The 17,227-nt window shown below is 39.0% G+C and overlaps 1 protein-coding gene across 1 annotated transcript in view; it reads right to left on the bottom strand.

The window, feature by feature from the left end:
* The window catches only part of LOC107287593 (serine/threonine-protein kinase Nek7), a 60,042-nt gene extending 44,777 nt beyond the window's left edge, over positions 1–15,265 (bottom strand). The window contains exons 1-2 of the mRNA XM_015816119.1: positions 15,121–15,265; positions 8,974–9,114 (exon numbers count right to left, since the gene is read on the bottom strand). Coding sequence (XP_015671605.1) covers positions 8,974–9,114; positions 15,121–15,177 — 198 coding nt within the window. The 5' untranslated portion in view covers positions 15,178–15,265. The remainder of the gene's footprint in view (positions 1–8,973; positions 9,115–15,120) is intronic.
* Positions 15,266–17,227: the final 1,962 nt, after the last annotated feature.

Genomic DNA, 17,227 nt, shown 5'->3' with positions numbered 1-17,227 from the left:
TGTTAGTCAGCAGGAATGGACACCTCTTAATGTTTATTTTACAATAATTCTTTGATTATCCAAGTTTTCCACAGTGGTGGTAAAGGGACATGCTAAGGACACTCTAGTCTAACTGGAAGAGTCTGTGAATTGCTTCCATGCATGCAATTCTCTTTTCACAGCAAGACATATGCCCTGTTGCATACAAATTTGCTATTTATATACTAGATGCACATTATCCCTATCAATTGGAATAGTTCCTGCATACATACCCTTAGCTTTTAGTGTCTATAATCTATTAGGGTAAGCAACAGAGGAAACAACACTAAATGAACACAGAAGCCAAAGAGAGCAGAGACAGACTTGCTTGCTCTTGAGTTGAGAGTCAGCAAATTGGAGTGTGAGAATAGACAGGGAGGCTCTGACACCTCTCCCCCCCCCATCTAAGAGGGTGAGAGTCAACTGCAGATTGATGGGGGATGGGTGAATGATGGGATTTGAGAAGATTATTGAATTGGTAGTGTGTGGGATAGTCAAGACTTCTTTTTTTAGCTGCAGCTAAAAATCTGGCACTGTTGGATAATGAAGGAGGCTAGGAAGACAGGGAGTGAGAAGAGGATAATGGAAACAATGAAAGAGGAGTATAGTAGAAGATGGGAGTGAGTCAGTCCAAGGTAGGAGAAGTTAGAAACCTGGCATCATTCTATACTTCAGGTCCCACTATCTTATTTTATAAATCAGATATCCAGAATACTGAGTGCTCTAGCTTCACAATGCTGCTTTTCATTGCCCAGTCTCTTTGTAGTAAATCTAATCTCATCCACAATGAAGTTGAACACAAGAGGGCAGCCTTGCTGTGTGCACCAATATCTGGCAAGCTAATGAGAAAGTAGTATTCACTGAGATCTGTTTAGCTAGGTTTTAAGTGGTACTTAAAAAGTCATGACCTTGGGGTTGGTGCTTAAAAATCATGACCCTAAGACAGGAGTAGAAATTGCAAGCTGTGAGTCCAAGAATTGGAAGGAGTGCTATTCTGCAAGTCGTTGAATGTTGAGGTCATACTTTTGAGGTTGGATCAAGGACTGAACAAATTGGGGGTTGCTGCTATTGTGCATCCCCCATATGTACAGCACCTTCTCTTTCCAACTGCTTGATCTCACTACAGGGGTGGTTGTGGAATCACATAAGTTATCGGTCCTGGGTGAATTTAATCGCCTCTTGGTAAAATTATTAATCCATTCTTGTAAAATCCTTAAGGAAATGTTGACCTGATTTGTGTAACTTGCAACTGTTTGCCTGACTACTTCATGGGGAAAATTACAGGTAGATAGAAAAGCCAGGTAGATAGAATTTGATAAGATGACAGAGACATCTTCCAATGTTGGGGGGAGGGAGCTTTGAATTTGAAGAAATGGACAGGTCTCTTTGTAACTCAGCTCTATCACAGGTAGACTAAACTCCTGCCCACCTACTTAATTAGGATGGTAAGTATAGGCAGATAGCTGAAGCCAGGTATAGGCAACATGGCTTTGAGGGAGGAGATAGTTTCAGCAGCTTTGAAGGAGGTGTTTGCTAGTCCAGGGGTGCCCAACTCCGGGCCATGGACCGGTGCAGTCCATGCAAACAAGCAAAGTCTCATCCATGGGATGCAGGCAGCACGCGAAACCACGCCTCCTTTGGTCCATGGAAAAACCTTCTCCACGGAACTGGTCCCTTGGGGACCACTATGCTAATCCACCTGCTGTTCAAGAGACCTGGCTAAATCCATTTTGACTTGCGAACTACCATCCTATCTCCATCTTCCCTTTGATGGGAAAGTTTTTGAGGATAAAAGGTATACAATTGCAAGGAGACATCAGGATTCAGACATAGGGTTAGGACGATAGAAATGACACTGGTTGTTTTCATGGAGAACCTGAGATTTGGATGAAGGAATCTGGGTGGAAAGAGTATGACCATCCTTGTCTTGCTGTTTCAGTGTTCTTCAAATGTTTTGACCATGATATTCTAAAGACCACCCAACAGTACTAGGAGTTGGGAGCACTATTTCATGGTTCTGCTCCTTTCTGAATGGACAAGTCTAATCATTGGTGGGGGTCATTACGTGCTTGGTTCTCTCCCCACTCCTGTTTAACCATAAAATCATAAAATCAAGATGAGGTACTATCAATATATTGATTATATCCAGCTGAGGTCAATGAAGGATACTAGAAACTCTTGATTAGAAGCTTGGAGACTGTTCTAGTTCTTTTTTTAGGCATAGCTGTCTGGTTGATTTTGAGCCAGTTATTCTCTCTGAACACAAGCTACATCACAGGATTGTTGTGGGGAAAATAGGAAGTATTGAATATGGTCTCACTGATCAAACCAAGGCAGAATAAAAAATAAATAAAAATGTCATTAGAAAACAGAAGCACAAAAAGAGGGCACTTATCCCCCTCTTTTCACTCTTCTGTTTTTCCAGTCCTCAGGCAGCACAGAAAAGTGAAATGTCATTTTTCATGCAACTGATTACTATGGCAAAAGGACTCAGCATTTCCTGGGATCAAAAACTGGAAAGATTTAGGCTTAAGAACTAAAATCAAATTGCTTTCTAAACAGGTTTACTTTCTCCGATTATTTGAATCATTTGGAGGGATGGGAGGCTTGGTGGCGCAATGGTTAGAATGCAGTATTGCAGGCTAATTCTGCCGATTGCCAGCAGTTCGATCCTGACCGGCTCAAGGTTGACTCAGCCTTCCACCCTTTCAAGGTCGGTAAAATGAGGAAGGCAATATGCTGACTTTGTAAACCGCTTAGAGAGGGCTGTAAAGCACTATGAAGCAATATATAAATCTAAATGCTACTGCTATTATAGAAGACTGTTCCTATAGTGACAAACCCATTATTGTATCTTTCACTCATCATTTTACAACTACAACTGCATTATGAACAGTATTTATTGCATGAATGAAGGCAAATATACATGTCCCAGGATAATGTTGCAGGATCCAATCTGCATTTCTCTTCTAAAACCGTACCGTAACTAATAAATGTAAAAACATTTCTCTGTAAATACATATTTATTTCTCGTTAAAAATGTTTTATTTATATCTTAATGAGATATAATCACTATCCTAGCGAAACCTTAGCAGCAGCAGAAGCAGCACTTTGTAGAGGTTTAAATCTTGTCTACTCAGCACTTTCATCTGCCTCATAACAGCAGAATTGTCAGAAAATAAAGGGGGGGTTAGGGTTACCTTTTCTTTGCTGCACGCATGGAAGTTTTATGCCCCAGCTGAGCAGCCTGGGGTGCAGGAAAGGTTTGAAACTTCTCCTGAGGATCTGTTTCCCAGTGCCCGTCTCTAGAGGTTGCAGAATGACTATATTCAGCTGTCACTTCAATTATGACTTTAGGCTATCGCTCTGGCCTCTGGACTTGCCCTCTTCATTGCTTTCAGGTCACTTCTGACTTTTCCAGCAGCTTCAACATCTTACCGGGTTCCAGCTTTGTGAACCTACGAGATCTTACTTTTGCAGTTGAGGGACCTTACACACGAAGTTGGAGAAACTTCCTCATCCTTTAGGATCCCTAATGCAAATTAGCCCCAAAGCAAGCATGGGTAGAAGCTATTTAAGAGCAGTTAAAAACACGATTGAATGCTTATACTGTCATACTACAAGCAGCTGGGGAAGAAGAAGTATTATTTTTGGCAAAACCACAAGTCATTTTTAATTCCAATTAACCTCCTCCAAGCCACCGTGGCTTTATTTATCTATTAAAAAATAAATTCCTTTCCTGCGCTTAAATGCAATTTGTTTTGCCTCCAAAGCACACACAGAGAACAGGCCTATTTCTGGTGAAGAACTTATGATGTGTTAGTTGCTGGGATATTAGGAATTTGATCAAAGTGAACAGGCTGTTTTAAGAATGTAAGCCAGTGATGATTAATATAGATACACTGTCTTATGCATTAAACTGAGAAGCAGAGGTGTGTCGTTTTTCAAAAACTGAACAACTGAAGCCTTATTGCCTCCCTTATACTGTTTGCAGTATTTTTGACTGATCAAATTTAAAAGAGGAAGATATGTGATATGTAAGAAATGGACACAGTCTAATAACACTAAAATGATCATATTGGATATGTGGAAATTAAAGAACTATTGAGCAGAATATTTTTTTCCAGGTGTCTCCAAGCAACACACAGCAGCTTGGGCCGATTAAATTGATTGCCTTGGGATAATTCCAAAGGCCAGATTACTATTTAAGAGAAGTTGATTGATTTACTGTAGAAGATCCCATTAAACATTATTAATAAGACTACCGTATTTTCCGGCGTATAAGACGACTTTCTAAACACTGAAAATCTTCTCAAAAGTCGGGGGTCGTCTTATACGCCCAGTCGTCTTATACGCCGGAAAATACGGATATTCTATTTTATTCCTTTACACATGTGGTTTGGCATATTACTCATCAAGTTTTCTCTCCCCCCCCCCTTCTCTCTCGCTCAAACTCTATATTTTAACTGGAAAAGTTGGGGGTCGTCTTATATGCCCAGTCGTCTTATACGCCGGAAAATACAGTACATTCCTGGTTTCACCACAGATTCTAATTATCCTAACCTACTGGCCAGCCAAATGCATACACTTTCCTTGCTTCTTTATCAGCTAGAAAGGAGCTTCAAATACTTTTGAGGTTAATCTTGACAACATTAAAATAGGGATCACCCTTTGTTATAATTTTCTGCATGAATTTAACAGCCAAACTTAAAACTTTCTGAAAACCATGAAGGAGGCGAAGGATTGAGAGCTTGTAAAGATCAACACAATTAGATGTAAGAATGTAATCTGATAACTGAATATTTGTTTCATTATCTCTCCAGTGTGGAATAACAGTTCCTAGGTCCATAAAACGTTAATGACAAGATCCTTGAGCATTAGGTAATGTGACTATAGGAATTTGTGAAAAATAGAAAGTTAATTCTTATTACATTCCTGAAGTGATATAAGCTCACCTCCCTGACTTTCAAGAGAAAGAAAATATGATGGATTATACAGATTTTTTTTTCATAACACTATTTCCTCATAGTGTTTTGTTAACAATGATTGATTCAGAAAGGAAAACTATTCTAGAATAGGTTTGTATGGAAAAAAATAGTTAACGAGCTAAAGGAAACAAAGACTCAGAAAACGGAGCAAATTATCCTAAGGCTTGGCTTAGTCAGAATGAAATACTTTTGCAGTGAAAAGTAAAGAGAGTTGAGAGGGGATTTATTCTGCGTTCTGTGGCAATCTTGTCATGTTCGATGAACAGCAGATATACACTTCTATACAATGCATAAGGAAACAAGTATATAGTTTAAAAGCAGGAGTTTTGAATTATTAAATTATACGTTTAGCTTGGGGTCGAATCTTTTGTAGGATATAAACTTAAATTGGATCTAAAGCCAGCCCAGTTACGTATGTAGTTTTAATATAGCTTTTGTTTACATATTACTCTTAACATTACAAATACAGTAGAAAAAGTAACAATTACAAAGAAATATTACTAGACATGTGCAGTTACTGAGATTAGAAAGATAGTTCTCAACACCTAGAGCACGGGTGTCAAACTCGCCATGTCATGACGTATCACGACTTTTTTTGCATTGCAGGAGCTGGGGTGGGCGCGCCCTCCGTATGATGCAACTGGCCCACCCCGGGCCAGTTTGACACCCCGGACCCAGAGTCTTTCAGTAATGGTCCAATAAAAGATGAATGAACTTTGAATCAGACAAACATCTAAGCTGAGTGGTTATGACCTCTTTCATTTTTTAATTACAAGCTTTACTGTCCCACTTCCCAGCTTAATACTGATTAGTTGAAAATGATTAAAACAAAAACTAAAATTAAAATCATGTTTAATCATTTAATCAATTCATAATTTTAAAACGCTCCAGGTTTGCAATATTTGAGAAACAAAAATCCAGACAACCTCTAACCTGGAGTAAAAAGTGTTTCCTGTATATCTTTATTGCCATTTAGTAGTCAACCAGAAGTGGTGCCATCGAAAATCCTACCAAATGTGAAGATGCCAAAGGAGTACTGCTAGTGAAATGGAGTGTGGTTTGACCATCAATTCAGATGTCTACTGTGAAATGTTATAACAAACATCAGGGCATGCTGACTTCCGGTGTGATGTTGGTTCACAATAATGCTCACCCGCACCCCGCTACACGCACCCAAGAACTTCTGAAGCAGTTCCATTGGGATGTTTTTAATCACCCACCCCCCATAGCCTAGATTTGGCATCAAGCAACTACTACTAAGGAATTTGTAACCTCATAAGATGTTATGACAAGTGCCTCAATTTGAATGGCGATTATGTCAAAAAGTAATGTAATTTTGTAGTTTTCTAATGTGTATCATAAAAGTTCTGTATCTGCGAGTGTCTATCATTGATAACCAAATGGAGGTTTATTTCCGAATTTCCCTCGTGTATTAGGTATACAGTAAATTAGCTAGACAAGGGAGCAACACATTGTACTATAGTTAGAAGTAGTTCTAAAGTAGTTCTTAAATTCAAAATTTACTTTTCTTAATGCAATGAGCTAAGCCTCAACCTTTGAAGACATAGAATGTAAATCAATTAATCTATAGATACATCGTTTGGAATACCTTACATAGAAGCAATTATAACACTCCTATAAAGTCACAGGTATTTAATTCAAAGAGCAATGGCCTTTTTATTAGAACATATAAGCTACAATCCAATCTTTAACAATGTAAATATTAGAATTTTAAAATTAAATAATATTAGGTTTTTTTAAGGAAGGTGGCACAATCTAATAGGAATGAAAAGTGATGTAGCAAACCCCTTGGAACTGCTATAGATACATAAACAATAACATAGTTGCCAAACTTTAAAATAAAATGGCGAGGTATTTAACTTTATGAAATTAAGATTATCTTTCTTAAAATCAATGCAATCCTCAAGAGGCAATTGACTGACAACATAACACAGACATGTCGAATTTGCGACGTCACATGACGTCGCGCAATGTATCGGGCCGGTTTTGCCATTGCCAGCAATGGGGTGGGCGCAGCTTCCACGTGACGCATCTGGCCCGCGGGCCGGAAGTTTGATACCCCTGACATAAAATAAATAATTTTGCTCCAGGATAAAAGCAACCTTTTGTTTGCACCTTCTGACAAAAACATGGAAGTAAATGCAAGAAAACACTAAATTCCCTAAGATGTAAAATACAAGAGAGTTTCTGGCGAAGTTCCTGGGTAGACCAAGCATACTGTACTAAAAACTGCTGTAGTGTACAGAGAGCAACATATCTAAAACTTTTGTTGTTGTTGCTGTTACTGGGCAATTCACAATCCTGCTAAGCTCCTAAACTTAAAAATAGTTTAGTAAACTACAACACTGGTTTTTGACTTATTTATGGGATGATTTAACACTATTGTACTGTGTGTTCTCCTCTTCACCATTTTCTGTTACACCTCAATAAAAAGGGTTTATTTAAGTTGGTCTTTAAACTTTAAAAAAGGAAGGAAAAGGAGAAACTTTAAAACATAACCTACCCAAAAATGATTAAGAATTAAGCCTTAAGAACGGTCTATGGATCTAGAGATTTCCTGATGAGATTTTTGGGCTAACAATCCATTTAAGAAGTGAATAGTCTTTGTTAAATAAACTGGCCTGGAAAAATAGTCAGATTAAGCTATAAACATCCTGTCCAGATTCTATCATGATCTGTCACAGTATGACAGCACATGGGGCTTGGAGGAAAAAATTAATACAAAGCAAAAAAGAAAAAAGGAACACTGACAATACTTTGTAAATATTAAGTAGAAAGGGTGGAAAAAGCAACCTAAAAGTTGGAATAAGGAGGTGGGAATCATTGTGCTTTTGTTCTCTCTCACCCTCTTAACCTACATATCCACGCAATCTTCTTATCTAGGAGAAAAGGCTTTATCTTTACGTTTACTTATGTATTTGGTAGTGCAATGACCTGTTCTAACAATCTTAGGCTTGATTCTCTACAAATCTTGCTTAATTTGCTTTAGTCTGCAACTGCAAATATGTTGAAGAAACTTTTATTGATACCAATGCCTTAGTACCACAAAACATAATGGTTATCAGCAGAAAGTCAGACAGCAGTTGGGAAGGGTCAATTTCTTATTTTAGTCCATAGCCTGGCTTTATTGTAAGAAGACTGAATCTTTCTTTTCTATCTATTTCACATCTGCTACAAGTATTCATTAGATCTCGTTTTCTAAACAATGTTAGCGAGAATAAAGCAAGTTTACTAGACTGCGACAGCCCCACAATGAACACAGGAATAATAAAATGTTCTCATGGCAGGTAGAAATTCTCACAATGGTTGTACCTGATGTTGAGCCGAGACATAATTTCTAGGCATCTCTAATGCTTTGGATTCTTGCTTTGAACAGCAGGAGCACAGACATAGCTCTTAAAGCAGCTGTATCTTTTTTTTTGTGTGGCAGCTGCAAAGAAAAGCCACAAGAACTGGAAAAGTTCCATAGCAAAGTGTAATTTTTGTTAATTCCATTATAAAATGTTATGAATGTTACGACTGAAAATATTTAATGCTGAGAACTCAACTGCTTCTTAAAAAGGGAAGGTCTTTGCTGATAATCATTTTATGAAATCACTATTCTTTTCACAACATTGTTTCGGAAACCTAAGAGTTTTTTTGTTTACTTTTTTGTTTACTGTTTATGAAGCATTTGTAGTTCAAGCAGAACTGACTCTAAGTGATAAGGTTTGGAAAGAACAATTAAATGGCTTGCTTTCAGAAGTTGTGGATGCCCCATCATTGGAGGCTTTCAAGAAGAGACTGGACAGCCATTTGCCTGAAACGGTATAGACTCCTGCTCAAGCAGGGGATTGAGCTAGATGACCTCCAAGGCCCCTTCCAACTCTTTTATTCTATGAAATAATATTTAAGCAACCATGTTAGAATTGACAGAGATTTTTTTTCACTTCCTAAAGATGCTTACCTGAACTTTTTTTAAAGCTACTGGCACACCATCCAACAAGCATGTAGCTCTGTAGACTTCGCTAAATTGTCCACGCCCAATCTTCTTTTCTATCCGAAAATTGGCTAAAGTATTATAGCCCATATCAGGTCGTAAGGCTTTCTGCAGTCCAGGAAACAAAAACAAACATTTAAATAAACCTTCTTTTATCACCCCCAATAGAACTATTGTTCAGAATATTAACTCCAGAAAAATAAATGTGGGAGAAGATATTCATGGAAAGATAAACTTGCATGTAGTGGCAGGAACAAGGAAATACTCTTTATTGGCAGCTATATTCAAGTGGGTGCTTGAAAAAAATTAAGCAATGTTTGTTCTGAGTTTGAAATGCTCACTTGAGAAATGGGAATATTATACAAACTTGAGATAATATATCTAATTTTAAAAATGAATTCTAAGTGCCAGTAATTTCCCACTTACAGATCTACAATTCCCTCCATCTTTTTAAAACTGACAAAAAGGTCTATGTTACCAATGGAAGGTTTGATACTTACAGCATACTTCCAGGTTCAGTTTAAGCAACTAGCTTTGGTCTTCAAAGTCGTTAAGAGACAAGGATAATGTTTCTGAACAGATGCAGGGGGAGTACAAGTGCCAAATAAATCATGGAGTTCACTGGATAGCCTCAAGTAAGTCTCTCTCAGCCCCGTTATGTTACATGGCTGCTCAAGTATTTGATAAGAATGTAGGAATTGTTAGCCAGTACAACAAGGCGCCATATGAAGTGGTAAGTTCTCGTTAATTGGAGGTCTTCAAACCAAGGCTATGTCACCATGTTTTTAAAAACTGTTCTAGTGGTTCCTGCACTATGCAAGGGGTTTGACTAGATGCCTCGAAAATCCTTTCCAGCTCAATGATTTGATGAAAATCTATCTTTGATAACTACCCATTACACTTAAGGACAATGAAAGGTAAAAGTGCCTCTTAATCTTTTCAGCTGCTATATCAGTGGTTCTCAACCTTTTTAATGCCGCAACCCCCAACCGGTCGTAAGTCGAGAACTAAACCGGTCATAAGTCAAGGACTAAACCAGTCGTAAGTCGAGAACTACCCAACCAGTCGTAAGTCGAGGACTTTCCCTGCCCGGGAGGGCTGCGTATGCATGGTTCCGCCCCCTGCGCCGGCCGAGGCGTAGCTGGCAAGTGGCAGAGAAGGAGTAGGCCGACCACCAGCTGGCCCAGCCCAAGGGAGGTAAGGCACCCGCCGGAAAAGGGGGAAAAAATGGCGGACAGCCTTGCTTGGCGACCCCCGTGAAATGGTCGATCGACCCCAAATGGGGTCCCGACCCATAGGTTGAGAACCACTGTGCTATATTTTGCTATTTGCCATGTAGGGCGGTCTTAGTGGAAACTGAACTCCAAAATAGTTGAGGGTGCCAGACATATACCTGGCTTGGACATTTTTTCTAAAAATCTCCTTGGCCCATCTCTATGTTATATGTATACATGTATAATATATGTGTTTGTGTATACACACACACTTGTGTGAATTGAGAGGAACACACATATATATTCTACGTTGGTCTATCGGTCAGTTTAATATTGTTCATATAGGTGTTACATTCAGAAGACAACTCCTAGAGAGAAAACAAAGCTTCCTATGGGCTACAGCAGATGAAGCCGAAAATATGAAGGAGACATGGAATCCAGCATGGCATTTCATCACTCCAGAGAAAAACTAAAAGCTTAATTCATTACTGATGCAAATACAGGGAAGAATATGTACTGAACCACAATCAGAACCTGTGTGAAAACATTTCCAAAGAGATCAATTAAGCACACCTTACTGTACTGCTTTAAACAAAATCAAGATGAACACAGTATTAAAATCTACAGTTTTCCTCCACTTCCACTCTTGATGTTCTTTTACAATTTACTATTTAAACAGACTCACGCTTGATTAATACACAGCTGACATGTTACATATACAAGGCAAGACAATGAGTAACTTAATATTCCAGACTGTATTTTGCTCTGTCATACTGTATAATGTTTCTAAATTAAAGTTTTACAGATTTGTGCATTAAATACAACAGTCTAAACTGAAATAACAAGAACAACAACAAAAAGATCTGGAGGAGAACAACAACTGTCTCATTTCTAGAATTTATATTTGAAAAGCATACCAACTCAAAATGATTTGGGAACGGAAATACTCTCCTTAAAATTCCAGCAGCTACTAAAAATCAACTTAGACTTTTGACTCATCGGTTAGTCAGCCCCACAATCAAAAATATTCATCAGATGAAGCAGAGTCCAAATATGGAGATAGGAATGGCAGTATACCAATTCAGGAAAAATATACTCCAAGTGCCTATGCAGGCTTAATCAGTTCTTTAGCAGTTAGAGGAAAAACATTCAAAGTTGGGGAAACTCTCTCTTATTATTCAAATGCTCAGGCTACAGAGAAACAGAATGTAGCTTCATTAAGTTTGGAGTATTTCTGTGGTTATTTAACCAGCTTATATTTCAAAATTGGAATAGCGAATTGCATCCTCTGTCTGCACAGCAACTTGACAAACATTAGCATGAACTACTAAGGCAGTGTGACAGCCGCATGCTGAGAGCAAAGTCTCCCTAATGTGTTTTGGCATGCAGGTTTGTAATCACACATTTACATATGCAATGACCTACATTTGCATGTCAGATCACACACTGTCTGGCTTTATTAAGACCGGGCACCTCTCTGTGTTTGGCGGTCAGAGTGGCGAGAGAGGGCCAGAGGGTGGTGGGGTTTTTTTGGCAGCGGAGACATGAACTGCCACTGAGAATTAGACTGAGATAGCCTGAGCATTAGACACTTCATTAGAGGTAATCTGTTTAACAGTGGGCACTGTATGTAAACTTCACAGCCCATTTGCAGCATCTTCTCTGCCCACCCAACCCCAGTGGTCTTCCTTCAAAGGGCAGTGTGGCTGACTGACAGCTTGTCTCATCTGCTCCCTTGTTCTGTCATACAATTCAGACACAGAGACCTGACATGAGAAGCAGCATAGCTGCACATCTCCAACTATACAGCGGGACTCCCTTCCAGACATAAAGGAATTTGGAAGAGGAATAAATGCACGGATAATAGGGCCATCAGTTGGTCAGAGAACATATTATATAGCAATGATTAGACTGCGTTGTAACCAGGCATATTTTTTTTATAAAAAAATGGCAGTATTTTCTATAGTATCTAACAAGGGGATTCTGATTTTTTTTTTCTTCAAATAAAGCCAAAATTCATATACTGAACTAAAATGACCTATTTTAACTCATTCCTGTATTCAAAATAAATCCATAATTTGTGAATGAGGTGAGAGTTACAAGAACAGACTCTCATTCTCCTTGCCTCTTTTGACATCAATTCTTCCCTCCTTTCCTTTTTCAGTAGACAGTATGATTTGCCTGGTACTGCATACAAAGAGATAAAAATTTGCAAAATGCCATCCAAAGCGTAATCAAACAAGCATCCATCACATACCAAGAAGCACATATTGTCACATTATACTTATAGGGAGGGAAACAAAACGGCTATGTAAACTGTATTTTCAGTCCAAATTCGACTACTTTGTTGAATTTGGTGCCTGTCAACAGCCTTTCCCACTCCTTACTAAAGAACTGCAGCTATAGACCTGGTTTCAACATTTTAATTAAATAGTTGCATTCCACCACAATGGAGGTCCATTCTTCCAACAATAGCAGGGCCAACACTTTTATGAATGCTTGAAAATGATGCTTTCAAAAGAGAAAGAGAAGCACATTCTTGCTAATGATTTCCAAAATCCAAGAGGCAACTTTGCTTTGTTAACCATTACTTTCAATTATTTATAGCTGCACTATTTTGCACTGACTTAACATTCTGTGGACCTAACATAGTACATTTTCTCTTTTAGGACAATAGAAAAGGGTTCCAACATGTAAGTTTCCCTTGGGACTATGAAAACATGCTGCAGGGATACCAGTTACACTATAGCACATTATCTAAAAATCACCTTGCACGCTGCCTTTCTCCTAATTACACTATTTTGTTGCTCTGATTCTTTATTTTACAGAATATTTATTTTTATCTCTGGTATTATTCAAGCATGATACAGGGTTTTTTTTCAGTCAGCTGAGGTGCCAACATCTGACACAAACCCTGTCACAAATCAGAGAGCAAGGACAGTCTTCAAATTTATGATTTAACATTCTGCTCTGAAGCACAAGTCACAAGCCACATCATCCCTTGCAGATGTTTAATCACCCTCTACCCCTCCAGAGGTTATGACTGCAACTGTATATTAAAATAGTTTTTCTTTCATTGCATTTATCTTCACCAGTCCTGGAGCCCTTTAAAGAATTGTCCTGTTCAGATATACTCTTGAAACTTAGATTGTTGAAAAATGAAATTTCTAGGTCACTTTCAATATGAGGGATGGGAGTGGGGAGCTGGCAGAAATACTCACTTGCAAAACAAACTGAAGGTAAAAATGTTTTCGTTACATTACGGTGAGCACCTTGAACCCACTTGTGCATTTCTATTCTTCTCAAAATACAACAATAATTCCCAAGGTTTGAAGCAATTCTGGAGCCTAACATAAGAACGTAGCACTAGAAACCGAAATACCTTTGAACAAATGCAAGTAACAAAATCTATTCCTATCCACATTAGCAGATAGGCAATAGTCAGCTATAGGAATATGTTGAAGGATTTTTCCTAAAAAAAAAAAAAAAAAAACAAAGTAGAGAGGATAGACAAAGAATAAGGTTGGGTTATTCTAATTGTGATTTTTCCTTGGAAACATCATTGTGGCAAAAATCCCTTTTCTTCATAACTTGGTTCTTTCACGGATAAACTGTTAGCTTTACAACCAGATTGAGCTATAAATCATCAATCTCCAGCTGTGTAATCTTACTACAATTTCTCAGCTTAATTTGGCAGAATACTCACAGACAATGCTCAGAACCTTCCCTGCAGACAAGAATGAATTCTTACCAAACAGATAGAAAGCCTACAGTAATGTAAAGGCATCAGAGACTCGTGTATTTTCTCAAGAAGCTTTTTCCTACTGCCCTTCCAAATAAACTTACTTTATTTAAAAGGTCTGTATGGCCACCCATCCTAGAACACAAATCTGGGCAGCTCACAACAACAATGTATTTGTCAGCTCCCCTTAATGGCCTTAGAGTAACAATTGTGATATATTTACAGAATGCTCCTCTCTTGCCTGAGAACCATCGGTTCCCACCTCACGAGCCACAGCTCTCACATTATGGACATTTTTGCTGGAGCTGCGGTATAGATAAGGTCACTAGATCCAAAGAAAAAAATGAAGCAGTTAACTGCGATTACACACTTAAGTTTTCATCCAAAACAAAAAAATAAAAGAATATAGCATCAGAGATTTAATTTTAAGGCAAGGAAATACTTCTTGAAAATGTAAAATTTGTGTAATTTCTGTTAAGGTAATTGCTAGTTTCAGGAGAATTTTTTAAATTTGGCTTAAAAAAATAAAAGTGTATCAAAAGTGATACTTTTACTGTGATTAGTTTTAGTTATATAATCCTTCCAGGCAGTGGTGGGATTCAAATATGTGAACAACCAGTTCTCTGTGTGGATGCTGCTTCCGGAAGTCCATTCTGGGCCTGGGCAACAATTAGCTACCGGTTCTGCCATAGTGGTGCAAACCAGATGAATTCCACCACTGCTTCCAGGGATCTCTGTTACTGGATGAATTAAAATTTTGATAAAAGGCTTCAATTTTGCATTGCTCTTTTCTTTCCTTTTTTTTTTTACAGTATTCTTTATTACCCCATTTAGCCCTGTCCATGTTCTCCCATCCATGTTTCCACTGGTTCCAGAAAAGGGAATCAGAATCAGATTCTGGAATAGATAATAAAATTGGCATTTAAAAGACCTTTCAGTCCATACCAGGGGTAGGCAACCTTGGCTCTTTTATGACTCGTGGACTTCAACTCCCAGAATTCCTGAACCAGCCATCCTGACTCAGGAATTCTGGGAATTGAAGTCCACGAGTCATAAAAGAGCCAAGGTTGCCTACCCCGGGTCTATACAATAATAGTTCTTTTAATATTAATGTACTCCTGACTATCTACTTGTACTAGATTATCTAGATTAGCTTACCTGTGGTTGAAACTGAGACACAGGAGGACCTGGCAGGCCCTGTGATTGTTCATCCATTATTTCAAATCACAATCCTTTTGAATAACCTGTATTAAAACAGGATACAATGAAAACAGATTTTTCCTTGCATTTTTATGAGACACTTTACAGGGTTAACATGAGCAAAGGATTATAATCATAGTAGTGATAAAAGAGGAAACCACAGAAAGAATAGTGAAGTCAATGTGTCAATGTGTTTACATACAGGAAGAGCAAGTTCAGTCAGCCAAAGCAACATCAAGTGATCTTTTGCATGTAACCTTTAGCCCAAGCTCATATTTAAATATCTGTGCCCTTTTCTTTTCATTTTCTACAGATGAAAGCTGGTGGCTCACAATGTGATCTACATAGTCTTTTTGTAACTACAGAGACATCTGCAGGATCCAAGGCATTCATCACAATGATTAAACCATTATTGTGCTATACATACAGTACTATAACATATACAGTATACAGTGCATTCAGAAAGTATTCAGACCCCTTTCACGTTTGTCAATTTTGTTATGCTGCAGCCTGATTCTACAGTTGTTGAAATTCATTTTTCTTCTCATTAATCCACACTCAATACCCCATGACAAAGTGAAAACAGAATTTTAGAAATGTCTGTAAATTTATTAAAAAGGAAAAACTGAACTATCACATTGCATAAGTACTCAAACCCTTCATTCAGTACTTTGTTGAAGCAATTACAGCCTCGAGTCTTTTGGGGTATGACACCACAAGCTTTGCACACCTGGATTGGGGGATGTTCTGCCATTCTCTCTTGCAAATCCTCTCAAGCTCAATCAGATTGGATGGTGACCATCAATAGAGAGTCATTTTCAGGTCCTTCCAGAGATATTCAATAGGGCTCAAGTCAGGGCTCTGGCTGGGCCACTCTAGGACATTCACAGAGTTGTTCCTAAGCCACTCTTGTGTTGTCTTGGCTTTGTGCTTAGGAAAGTAAACTTTTGGCCCAGCCTAAGGTCCTGAGCGCTGTGGAACAAGTTTTCATTGAGGATATCCATGTACTTTGCTCCATTCAGCTTTCCCTCAACCCTGACCAGTCTCCCTGTCCCTGCTGCTAAAAAAGACCTCCACAGCATGATGCTGCCACCACTATGCTTCATTGTTGGGATGATATTGGCCAGGTGATAAGCGGTGCCTGGTTTCTCCAGACATAACGTTTAGAATTGAGGCCAAACAGTTCAATCTTGGTTTCATCAGACCAGAGAATCTTGTTCCTCACAGTCTGAAGTCCTTCAGTTGCTTTTTTTTAAACTACAAGGGGGCTTTCATACGTTTTGCACTGAGGAGAGGCTTCCGTCTAGCCACTCTGCCATAAAGCCCAGATTGCTGCAATGATGGTTTTCCTTCTGGAACTCTGTCCCATCTCCACAGAGGAACTCTGGCCATCAGGTTCTTGGTCACCTCTCTTATTAAACCCTTTCTCCCCCAATTGTTCAGTTTGATTGGGCAACCAGCTCTTAGAAGACTCCTGGTTGTGCCAAACCTCTTCCATTTGAGAATTATGGAGGCCACTGTGCTCTTAGGAACCTTCAGTGCAGCAGAAATTTCATTGTAGCCTTCCCCAGATCTGTGCCTTGCAGTAATCCTGTCTCTGAGCTCTGTAGGCAATTCCTTTGACTTCATGGCTTTTGCTCTGCTACAGTATCCATTGTCAGCTGTGAAGCCTTCTATAGAGAGGTGTCTTTCCAAATCATGTCCAATCAATTTAATTTACCACAGGTGGACTCCACTCAAGGTATAGAAACATATCAGCACCAATCAAGAGAAATGGGGGGTACCTGAACTAAATTTCGAGTGTTGTTGCAAAGGATCTAAATATTTATGCCAATGTGATATATCAGGTTTTTTTCTTTTTAATTAATATACACAGGGCTTTTTTTCAGCCGGAACGCGGCGGAACCGCGTTCCGGCACCTTTTTCCGGGCCGGCCGCACCGGGCGCAACATCTGGGGGGGCGCGCTCGCACTCGCAGCTCTCTGCCCCTGCCTGGCTCACAACCGCGGCCATAGGGAGGCTCGGTCGGCGCGCCCCTGGCCCGTTTCCTAGGCGACCCTGCCCG

This window comes from Protobothrops mucrosquamatus, unplaced genomic scaffold (genome assembly GCF_001527695.2).
Source record: "Protobothrops mucrosquamatus isolate PMUCROS unplaced genomic scaffold, P.Mucros_1.0 scaffold_109, whole genome shotgun sequence".
NCBI classification, from domain to species: domain Eukaryota; kingdom Metazoa; phylum Chordata; class Lepidosauria; order Squamata; family Viperidae; genus Protobothrops; species Protobothrops mucrosquamatus.
This window is presented reverse-complemented; position numbering and strand designations above follow the sequence as displayed.